Genomic DNA, 12145 nt, shown 5'->3' with positions numbered 1-12145 from the left:
TTGCTTATCCTTTTGATTCTGTTTTTTTATTGGTAGATTTGGGTTTAAGATAAAATTTAGTCTGCAGTTACAGGTTGACGTTCTGATTGAGTAAATAAGATGAAAGATTTTTTTAAAATTAGATTTTCTTCTATAATAATGCAGGAGGAGGGGAAAAGAGTTTGGATGATTTTCTTTCTAATTATAGTTCGTCCATTGAGCAGAGAGATCACAATGAGCCAGGCATATCAGAACATGTGTGCTGGAATGTTTAAGGTAAGTTTTTAAAAATGAAAATCTTTTTGCTTTTTTACTACATTGCTATTATGTAGTTTAATTAAAATGAACTCTTCTGTGATTCTTCCAGATTCTAACTGTCCTTTGTTTTACTTCCCGTGTGTTTAAATTACCTTTTTTCAAGTCCAGCTGTTTGCATTAATTCATTCAACAAATACTTGAACCCTCCTGCATATCAGGTACCTTACATTGGGTACATTGTAAGTTACCAAGTCGAATAAACAAATTAGATGTGGACATTGCTCTCAAGAGCCTATTCATGACAAACAGGGCAGGTATGTGTGACACAGGCAGTGAGGGAAGGGAGGATTCACTTCTGATGATCAGGAAAAGTTTCTTGGATAAGATGAGGTTTGGATTTTTTTTAGGAGTAGATTAGGAAAGGGATGGGCTTAACATATTTTAAATGGATGGTTTATGCAAAAGCCTTTATTTTCATCAGGTATTGAGTACTAACTCTTAAACTGTACTTGACAATTCAATAAAGGATTCAAAGCCACTTAAATAAAAATGTGTAAAAGGAAACATGGATTTCCATATGAATACTGGGACCTGTGCTTTTCGTATTTTAAAAAAATTACTTGTTTTTTGTTTTGTTTTGCTTTTTATTTTATTCATTTTGTTTTTAGAGTAGTTGTATGTTTACAGAAAATCATACAGAAAGAACAATTACCACAGCCCTCACCCCATAGCCACAGATAGATTTCCCTATTATTAACACTCTGCATTAGTGCCGGTACCTTTATTCAATTGATGAAACAATACTATATTATTAGTGTTGTACAGTTCTATGGGTTTTTAAATTTTTTTATTCTAGTAATATATACAACCTAAAACTTCTCATTTTAACTACTTTCAAGTATACAATTCAGTGATGTTAATTAAATTCACAGTGTTGTTACCATGACTCCAAACAAAATTATGCACTGATTAAGCATTAAGCCCAGTTCTTCATCCCAACCTCCACCTACCTGTATTCTAATTTGGCTGGATTTGCATATTCAAATTATTTCATATCATTGAGATCATACATGTGTCCTTTTGAGTCTGGCTTATTTCCCTCAACATGATGTCTTCTGAGTTCATCTGTGTTGTCACATGTATCAGACTTCATGCCTTTCTAGGGCTGCATAATACTCCACTACATGTATAAAAATTTGTTTATCCATTCTTCAATTGATGGCACTTGGGATACTTCCATCTTTTGTCAGTTGTGAATAATGTGAATAATACCACTATGTGCAAATACCTGTTTAAGTATCTGCTTTCAACTCTTTTGGATATATGACTAGAAGTGGGATTGCCAGGTCCTGTAATAATTCTGTACTTTCTGAGGAAATAGCAAACTTTCCATAGCAGCTGTACCATTTTACATTCCTTACCAACAATGTACAAATGTTCCTATTTTGCCATATTTTCACCAACATTTATTTTCCATTTTACATAGATATATTTTTAGTTTTTTACAGTAGCCATTCTAGTGGGTGTGAAATGGTATCTTCTTGTGGTTTTGATTTGCATTTCCCTAATGGCTAATGATGTTGAACATCTTTTCATGTGTTTATTGGCTATTTGTATATCTTCTTTGAAGAAATGTCTTTATAAGACCTTTGCTCATTTTTTAATCAGGTTGGTTGTCTTTCTGTTGTTACATGTTACTTATTTTTGCAGAAACTTTTATTTGAAGGTTTCAAATCTTTTGTATAATCCTGAGGCAGGAAAGAATAATGTGCATTGTAGTATAGTTAATTTTTCTGAGAGACAATAGTAATATATTAAACACAGGATCTTGACAAATTTTTGTATAAGATGGCACTTAAAAAAAATGAATGCTAAGAAGCCAGTTTTTGCTTTCCTATCTGATTCCTGAGCCATGGCTTGTTTTAGCTATATGTAAGTAGCTGCTTCTAGTTGTCTGTTCTATTATAATGAAATATGCACTGTTTCATATTGATGTCATCTTTATCTCATGCCCTTTTTCATTTAGACCATGGTAGCATTTGACATGGATGGCAAAGTACGAAAACCCAAGTTTGAACTTGATAGTGAACAAGTTCGATATGAACACAGGTTTGCCCCCTTTAACAGTGTAATGACACCACCACCAGTGCACTATCTACAGTTCAAGGTAAACTTGTTCACTGAAATAATCATAAAATATTTAGTCTTACACCTTCTTAGAGACATACTGTTTCTACCTACACATTTTCTTAAAATAGTCAAATTATTATTGAAGCAGTGTAACAAGGTGATAAAAATAGTTTTAAGGAATGTGAAAATTATTTGGCTAGTTGGGTCTTATCACATTTTAACATACACTTACTATGCCTTAAATAAAATGACAGTATTTAAGATGAGAGAATTATATAAACCTAGTTTATGAGACCTGAGAATTAATATTAATAGGATATAACATTAAGATGTACTGGATATTCACTTCAGTATTATATGAATTGATAGTCAATGTAGATTTCTTCAATAATTAAAAATATCTTTTTTAGATGTTTTCATTAAACATATTTTGAATAACATTATTTTTTCCTTCTCTTTAGGAAATGTCTGACCTCAATAAGTATAGCCCTCCTCCTCAGTCTCCAGAACTGTATGTGGCAGCTAGTAAGCACTTTCAGCAGGCAAAAATGATATTGGAAAATATCCCAAACCCAGACCATGAGGTGAGATTGGATTCACAATTTTTATAAAAAACTTGTCAGGAAATATATGTCTTACTTCTGAGTAAAAATTTAATTTTAAAAAATGAACTTTATGCCCTGGTTTCTCTTCAGAGCGCTTTCGCCTTTTACTAAAGAGTTCTGTGGAGAGAAATGATGACAAGTCATTAATGAATTTTTTAAGTCTTGCTTTGGCAAGACTTAAAAAAAATTTAAAGAATACTATTAATAAATGGAACCTGTCCTGTTTCTAGCAAGGATTTCAAATAGCTCTGCCAACCTAACATTGTCAGACTGAAAGGTGCTGTAAGTACCTCCTTTGTATAAATTTAGAAATTGATACACAGAGGAATTAAGAGACTGCACACGTATATGGAAGAATCATCCTTGTAGTTTATCTTTCGTTAGACTAGTCAGTTGTGACAGCTACTTAAAAGTGTGGGGTTCCAGGAAGGTTGAACTCTCATGACAGATAACTGAATGATTATTTCTACCAAAGTGTGTGAGGCAAGAGAATAAGACTCAGAACCATAAAGTAAGTAGGATAGAGATAAGGTGCAGACTGATCTACAGCTCACACAGTATTTTTAAATTTTTACTTTATAGTTTAATATACTAAGAAAACCTGAAAAATGATCTAGCCAAATATCCGAGGGAGTAAGAAAGCCTTATTCTACTTGACCTTTTAAAGTAAAGGATATTGCATTTGAAGAGTTACCTGTAATATGTATACCATTTTCGAAAATGCTTATGCCCAGCAATTCTGCTTCTTGGGGTTTATTTTATAGATCTTTGTGCATTAGTGAAAAGTGAGGGGAGTGAGAATATATAAGAGTATTCTTGCAGTAGTGGTTTTAATAGTAAATGTGGGAGGGGACTTAGGTGTCCATCAACAGGGCACTGTTTTAACATGTTAATACATCCGTGCAAGTTAATACCATACAGCTTTAAAAAATAAAAAGGAAGATTTTTATATACTGTCATGGAATGATCTTCAGGATAAAGAAGTTAAACAAACATGCCATTTTAATCAATGAAGACTTTATGAGTGTGTGTTTCTTACATATGAGTATAAAATATTGCTGGAAAGATACATAAGAATTGATAACATTGCTTCTCGGGAAGGAAACTGGGGACAATAGGAAACAGTGGTAGGAGAGAGACCTTTTATCATACATACTCATACTATAAAAGAAAAGGGTGCAGATGTGTGTAAAAATTAAGGAGGCACCTATAATAGATGGCATATTTAATTCAGTGGAAACCTCATTTATTTATTCAATAAATAAGTGTCTCCTGTGTCCCCATCGTTAACGGTAGGTTCTGGGGATGTAGCAGGGGGGACGAGGATGGGACCAACAACAGACATCCCTGCCTTCATGGTTGGGGGAGGAAAGAATACTTATATAGTATATTAGAATATCATAAGTACTGTGAAGAAAAATCAAGTTGGAAATGGGAATAGGGAATGCTACGGAGGTGTGGAGGCAGAGGGCTTAGGCATTTTTAAATGAGGTGGCCTTTGAGCAAATCCTTGAAGTACAACCAATTAGGAATAAGCAAGTAGGAAATAAGATTAGAATGGTAACAGGGTGGCCACATTATGCCAGGCTTTTCCTTTGAGCAAGGGGGGGTACATTGTTGGAGGATTTTGAACACAGGATTGACTGGATTTGATTTATGTTTTAAAGGATTACTCTGGCTACTGTCCTGAAAATAGATTGGGAGGATGAAAGTGCAGCAAGGAGGGAAAATCCATTTAGTAGGCCACAGCAGTAATCTTGGAGGATGACTTCCAGGTTTTTTACTTGAACAACTGGGTGGATTAAGTTGGATCCGGAAGACTGAAGTGAAGCAGGTCCTCAGTTTTAGACACGTTAAATTTGAGGTGCCTATTAGATGTCCAAATGGGGATATCATGTAGTCAGTTGGATATGTGATACGGAGTTCAGGAAAAGAGGTTTCTGAACTTGTGGTGATATTTATTTCTAGAAAGAGGCCAATATGAAGGCAGCAGTGTGAGCTTTTTTCGTCAGGTTGCACATTATTCTCTTCTTAAGTATTCCATTCCATTTGTTACTCATGTGTTCAAATGAGGTCTCTAAGACAAGTGGTAGTGAGGAATATTAAAAACAGTTAATATATATTAACTCATTCTATCCTCACAGCAAATCTTTGCAGGGTAAGTAAAATTAGCCCCATTCTACAGATGAAGAAACCAAGGAACAGAAAATTAGATAACTTGCCAGAGGTTTCACAGCTAAGTGGTGGCAAAATTGGAGTTTGAAAACGTAGTAAGTCTAACTCTAGCATCCACACTCTTAACACAATACTCTGCTGCCTTTGCAGAACCCTAGAAGCCAGCCTAGTAGTCTTTTTTAATGAAAGTGGGTTGTGGTAACCCTTGGTCAGACATTGAGAAGTGCAAAGTTGGAAATTTGCACATCAAATGCCAAAAGTTGTTATATTGTTGTTCATATGTTTTTATCAAATTGAACAAATTATTTGTAGTTTTATAGTTGGTTTTCAGAAGCCCCCATACCTTTTATTTGAATTTCAAATTTGCAGTGTTGACTAAAAGAATGCTCTATATCACTAAAGGAAGAATTACTTTTTCATATTTTTAAATTGTTTTTATTTCATAAAAGAACAATATATCTTGCCAAGTTCCAATTAAAATCTCTAATAGTAAGACCTTTTGACTATGTTTTGATAGCTTAATATTGCTCATTGTTTAGGTCAATAGAATTTTAAAGGTTGCCAAACCCAACTTTGTGGTTATGAAGTTATTGGCAGGAGGACACAAAAAGGAATCTAAGGTAAGTACATTGTGGGGAAAGTTAATGAAATTTATCAGTTTTTTCCAACCAATAAGATACATAAATGTTATTTTTAAAAAGCTAAAATGCATTTTAAAAATCCTAAAAGAGGTTCAGTGGCAAAAATTAGGTAAAACTGTTTAAGTCCTTCGAACTTTCACATTTTGACTTAAAAAATTCTAAAGTCTGCCCTTCCCTTCTTCCCTCTCCATGTAAATAACTGAAAGACTTTAGGGTAAGAGGTGTATAGAAACAAATTTCTAGATGTATTTAAAAAGTCACCTGCCTTTAGGAAGGTGAAGACTTCATCAATTAAAGACTACTTCATGGTTCAGGAGGGGGCGAGGTCTTCTGAATTTCCCCTGGTGATGTAGAACAGTGTTTAAATGCGATTTCTCTGGAAAAGTATGCACTGCGTAAGAGGTCTACTGGCATCTGCCCATTATGTGTACCTCTATTTCTTTCTTTTCGCTTTTCTTTTCTATTCTTCCTCCTGCTGTTTTTCCATTGTCTGTCTTCTTTAGTACCTGGCTTTACCAGTGACTCTCATTGGTTATTACTTAGTATCGTCAGTGACCCTGGAACTTAAAAAGTTGCTGACCCACGATCTAACTGAACTCCTTTTCTGTGATTTAAGTTCATTTTTCCTTGTTAACTGTTCTGTGAAGATTACTGGCCAGTATCATAAACCCGGTGATAAGCGAATCATTTTTTTCTTCCAGATTAGCTCCTCCCCCCCCCCTTTTTTTTGCCATAAAAGTGACTTTTTAATTTCTTTTGTGCTCTTTAAAAACAAAGGAAACTAAAAGTTTTAAATTTTGTTTACTGTGTGAATATTTATATATAGATACATTAATTGACTTTTTGGTTTTCTTTATAGGTTCCTCCTGAATTTGATTTCTCTGCTCACAAATATTTTCCTGTTGTGAAACTTGTTTGAGACTGAAAAACTGACCATAAAGGAGTAGAATCTAATTTCAGATTCCACTCTTAGAGCATACATCCATCAGTCTTACCACATAATATGAAGTAAAATGGATTTCTTGAATAACAACCCATTATAAAGAATATTTTTAGTTTGGCAGCCTTATATGACGTGACTGAAACTGCTGTTTTAAAGTGGTTTATTTTCCATGGATGAAACCGGTCTTATTGAATGCATTGATGAACGTTATATGGTTTTATTACAGATTTAATCATAAATCATTTTTTTATGAATGAGTGAAAATAGTGTTTGTAAAGGTTAATAAATTTCTTGACAAAAAAATGTACTGTTGGAGATGAAAACAATAGTACTTTGTTGATAAATGTTAAGAACTGAAGGTGTTTGCTCTCTACCATTTGAGTAATTCAAAAACAAATTATCTAAAAGAAGTATCACAACAAGGGACTTAGTAAACATTTGCATGGGATTTTGGTAAAATACATTTAAAAGAAACTTTCAAGGGCCTCTAAGCTACAACGGGAGAATAGACTCCACAGGGATTGTGATTTTGTGTCATATAAATTATCTATAAGCATATGGATGTTTTTAAAACATCTGTTTTAACTGTTACTTTTGGTGCCTTTAAAGGATTACAAATTGCATTCGCTAGTGACCTTATTCAAAAGTTAGGAATATATAGATTGTTAATTTTGAGGTCTAGGTTTAAACATGGCATGCTCCTTTTTGTTTACTTCTTCATATTCTGTTTAATCCATGGAACATTTTCAAATGAGGTGTCTGTCCCTATGAATAATCTCTGGCTATTAAAAACTGGCTTAAATCCACCAGTACCTAGAGATGCCCAGCACCAGAGGCCCCACTCTCCCTGTGCTGCTGATTCTTTACTGCATTTGTGCTGGTAGTCTCTCTTGTGTTGCCAGAGCAGCCATGCAAATATCCAGGGCCTTACATTTTGTCCTCTGTAGAATACAATCCTATTAGCACTGTGTTCCAAACTGTGTCTTAATTTGCTTTTGTGGCTTGGCCTAAGACTAGCAACAGTTTTATACTTGGTCTGAATATGTTAACTCTGATTTGACACTTTCCTTAACAAAACATATTGAAAATTTTAAAGCAGCTAATCAGACTGAACTTGCCAATCATAGTAGAGCAGATTTGTAGACTTAACAACTTTCCTGACTTATCTCTTGTCAGCTAATGAAGTAGTTTGGTGCTCTTTTCCAAGAGTGGTAAACCACCTGTGTTATCCAGCAACAGCCATTAGACTTCCTAGTCTTACTTAAAAAAAAGTCCATGCAATAAGAAACTTGAGCTATGAAGAGATAAAGCTATAACTGTTATCTATTTGGTTAATTTGTTGAGAAGGAAAAGACCACTTTTTCTGCCCGTAACTTTTGAAAGTTTTAAACAAAGGCAAAGAAATAGGTGTCGAAGAAAAAAAAAAAAGGAAACACAAAGAGAATAATAAAAATTATAGTAACATTTTACAAAACAAGAAGCAAGCCTGTGGGAAGTTAGAAGAATGCTGGGAGATCTCTCTTCCTTCACAAGGGCAAATATATTGAAATACAAAAATATACCCCTTAAATGCAAAAGAATATGATCAATAGAACAGTGGCCCTGCTAAATGACAGGATTGCTTTCCATTAAGAGGGTACTCTGGCATTTAGTTACAATTAATTGGTCAGCTAGTGTGAAGAGCAGTGGTTCTGGCTAAATTACAGAATACCTACAGCAGGCCTTCTTTGGCTTTAGCATTTTTTAAGCAGCAAATTTCTAATCATAAAAATACACCTTTTTTCAAGGCGCTAAGGCAACAATGGGAAAAAAGACAGTCACACCCCTCACAGAATAATGTAATGAAGAATGCAGAAAAGCAAACAGGTATTTGAAATGCAATGTGTAAAACACCTAAAGAAAAAGCTTTATGGAGAAAGCCACATCTACCCTGAGCCACGAAAGTTAAGAGGCATTAGCTGGTAAAGGGTTCCTAGTCAGAGGGAACAGGATGTGCAAAGGATTGGGGGTGAGGTGAGAAGGTGGCAGTTTTGCTAAAGTATAAAACAGGAAAAGGGACTAGAGAGATGCAGTTGAGAGATAAGGAAAGACCAGATCGTAAGGAACTTGGGTGGCCAGCTTAAAGAGTTAGGACTTTATTTTGATATTAGCGCATACCACTGAAGGGTTTTATGCAGGGTAGTGACAAAATCAGATATGCTGGCCAAGGAGAATGATTTAGAAAGGGAAAGGACAGGCAAGAGAATATGATAGTCCTAACTAAGGTAGTGGCAGAGGAAGTAAAGAAAAGCGGACAGTAGATGAACTCAAAAGATGTAGAGGTAGTTAACAGAACTTGGTAAATGTTTGGATGGGGGTATGTGTGATAGTTTGCATAGGAGTCAGAGGTGATTCATAGGGTTTTGGCTTTGGTAACTTGATGGATGGTGGTGCCATTTCCTTATTTGGTAATACTGGAGGATAGATTTGGGGATAAACATTGTTTTGGACATTGAGGATACCTTTGGAACACCCTGGTGGAGTTGTCAAGTGTTGGTTTGGAGCTGAAAGGTATAATCTTGGGTGGAACTAAGGACCGTGGCTGTATAGATGTAAATTAAAGCAGTGTTCAGGGATGCAATTGCTCAGGATAGTGTAATCTGAGAAAGGGGATTGAGATAGATTCCAAGGAACAGACTTGGGATAGCAAGGTTCTAAGAGTGGGCCAGTGGAATGGGGAGCCAGTACATGATGGATGTGAGCACCTAAAAATGTCTTGCCACCCTTTGGCAAGCTTTTGTGTCTGCTTCACTGTTTTGTTTTCGTAAGACTGTTGTTTCATCCCCCTTAAAATGGCTCAGACAATATATTACCTTAAATATTGGTAAAGGAACATCCTGTTTGAAAAAAATTAGGAGCATTTGTTTCCCTTGTTCTCCTCTGGCCTGGAAAAAAGCCTGCAAAGGAGATTTATAAGGAAAGCAAGCAGAATGCAGGGCTACATGAAGTTAAAAGGCCAACTAAGAGAAGGACTGAAATGGACCCATTGGATTTGGTAAGTAAAGGTTGCTGGTGACAGCGGTGAGAGCTGTCTTGAAGAGGAGGGGCAGAAGCTGGAAAGCAAGCTGAGGTGTGAGGTATAGTAAGTGGTGAAGAAATGGAGAGGATTTCCCTCTTTCATACTTGTCCCATTCTATTCTTGGAGGAGCTGGTATCATAAATGATCATAAAATGCAAGCCTAATCTTTTTACTTTACTTAAAACCCACTGTTCTCAGGCTAATAGCAGTCCAAACCAATCTGGCCCCCTACTGCTTTTATCACTTCATTCCTGCCCTCAGCTTGGCTCCTCAAGCTTCAGCGACCGACTCCCAAGCTACTTCTGACCAATTTCTACTCATCCTACAAAAGCTTTAGCTGAAATGTCCCATCCTGAGAGCAGGCTTTTCTCTCTCCAGTTTAGTCTGAGTTTAAATAGTCAATTGTTCTTTCCCGCTGGTGTACATTTGAGAACTGAATCTCCTATCCATAGGACCCCACACAGCATAGGGTCAGCATGGTAAAATCTGTACTCAATGGGATGTTAATTTTTAAAGATGTAATACATCCTGATGCCAATGAGCCATCCTAGAGGAAAACGGACTAGAGACAGTAAAACAAAAAAGGCCATCGAGGCAATGGGAATGGTTACCTTTCCCAAAAGAGACATTTCATTGTGGGAACGCAGGATGGACTGGGTACAGAGGGATTGATTTGGAGGTGGCAAGTTGGAGTCTGCAGTTTGATTCTGCTAATGAAATCAGTTCATCTGATATCTGCAATATCAATCTAAGCACTAAGTGGTATATCCAAGACCTCCAAATCTAAGAGTAGGGAACCAGAACTAGTTACTTTTGCAATAAGGGACCATAAAATAAAACTTTGATGACTAAATATTTTTATCTTTAAAATTTGCTTGTGAAGGGATAGAGTGAATTTCCTAAGATACTTCCAGTCTGCCTGTACATTCTTCTGGATGATAACTTCCAGGACTCCAGAAAAAAATCTTATCTTTCATTTAAGACAATGTGTCAACCTTTGGAGGATCATACAAAATTACTGCACAACCACACTTTTGACTTCTATGCTGCTCCAAAGACTGAAGATGAAGTTTTAGTACCTGTAACTGTTTAAAATTCAAACATTAAGCCAAGCTTAAAGGAAAGTGGTTTGTTTTGACTGCAAATATGTCACCTGTTGACGTCTAGACAAACTTTTGAACAAGCTTTTCTCAAAAAAAAACAGAACAAAAAAATTGTTACACAAAGACTGTCCTTTACAGGAAGAATGTGTGCAGTTGCAGCCTACCAGTTGTGGTCACAGAACTGCTCTTCTAAATTATACTCAAATGTTAAATGTTGATGATGCAGCACCTTTTTGGGGTGTGTGTTAAACACTTGGATGAATGTTTTAGTTGTGGCAAAAAGGAGACATATCACCCTGGAGATCCCATTACTGTCATTTCATTACAGCTTTGAGAGAGAAATTAGTACAAAGCAAGCTAACATCAGGAACTATCCCACAAAGATTCTGGCTCTGTCTTAACACTAAGTCAGTCTTCATCCAAATCCCCATATGTATCATTTAAAAAAATTTTGTTTTGTTTAAATAAGTTAAAGGTTTAAAAGGGGTCTAAAAAGGAAAGCTTCAGTTATATGGAAAATTGGGTTATCTAGCACCACATCTCTGATCAATCACAAGAATTTATTTGGACTTAATAGTTACCAAGCATCCATCATGGTATTAGAATCTGTGAAGTATAAAGTAGTGTAAACAAGGTATAGTCTGTATCATTCAATTCAGGGTTTTTTTTATGGTTCGGAAAATATTTTTTCTAAGGAATAATGATAAAAATGTCTCAGCTGAATAGGGCCTTGGTTTATTAAAAGTTGATTATCTGAAGTTTATACATTTTTATAATTTAAAAATGAGAATATTTCAAATCATTTAACTTTACTAGAAATGTTTCACAGCTACAAGGGTAGGAAATTTTTTTTAAATCAGAATTTTAAAGTTAATAGCCATGAATCCATAAAATCTAAATTTCTAAAGTGTATAAGAAGGTATCTACTTCAAGCAACCCTTCAATACAAACACTACTAGAATTTTAGGAAGTAATTTCTAAAAGGTGCAGTTTAAGATGAAGTGCTGCCCTCTGAACCCACAAACGTGCAAATATTTGAATATAGGCATATCTCACTTATGCTTCAGACATGGCATTTTTTACAAATTGAAGGTTTGTGTCACACAGCCTTACTGGCACCATTTTTCCAAAAGCATGCGCTCACTTCATGTCAGTCACATTTTGATAATTCTTGCAGTACTTCAGACTTTCTTATTCTGTTATGAGGATCTGTGATCAATGATCTTTGATGTTACTCTTCTAATTATCTTGGG

General features: G+C 35.4%; 1 protein-coding gene and 1 pseudogene across 4 annotated transcripts in view; both read left to right on the top strand.

Moving 5' to 3' along the window:
* The window catches only part of NAA35 (N-alpha-acetyltransferase 35, NatC auxiliary subunit), a 107458-nt gene extending 99750 nt beyond the window's left edge, over positions 1-7708 (top strand). For all 4 annotated transcript variants that reach the window (XM_004461536.5, XM_004461534.5, XM_004461535.5 and 1 more), the window contains exons 19-23: positions 188-255; positions 2264-2404; positions 2829-2951; positions 5687-5767; positions 6648-7708. In XM_004461536.5, the coding sequence (XP_004461593.2) occupies positions 188-255; positions 2264-2404; positions 2829-2951; positions 5687-5767; positions 6648-6707 (473 nt within the window). In that variant the 3' untranslated portion in view covers positions 6708-7708. The remainder of the gene's footprint in view (positions 1-187; positions 256-2263; positions 2405-2828; positions 2952-5686; positions 5768-6647) is intronic.
* LOC111764879 (U5 spliceosomal RNA) lies at positions 3043-3150 on the top strand (annotated as a pseudogene).
* Positions 7709-12145: the final 4437 nt, after the last annotated feature.

Source organism: Dasypus novemcinctus, chromosome 8 (assembly GCF_030445035.2).
Source record: "Dasypus novemcinctus isolate mDasNov1 chromosome 8, mDasNov1.1.hap2, whole genome shotgun sequence".
Classification (NCBI taxonomy): Eukaryota; Metazoa; Chordata; class Mammalia; order Cingulata; family Dasypodidae; genus Dasypus; species Dasypus novemcinctus.
The sequence above is the reverse complement of the archived record's forward strand: the minus strand, read 5'-3'. Positions and strand labels throughout refer to the sequence as shown.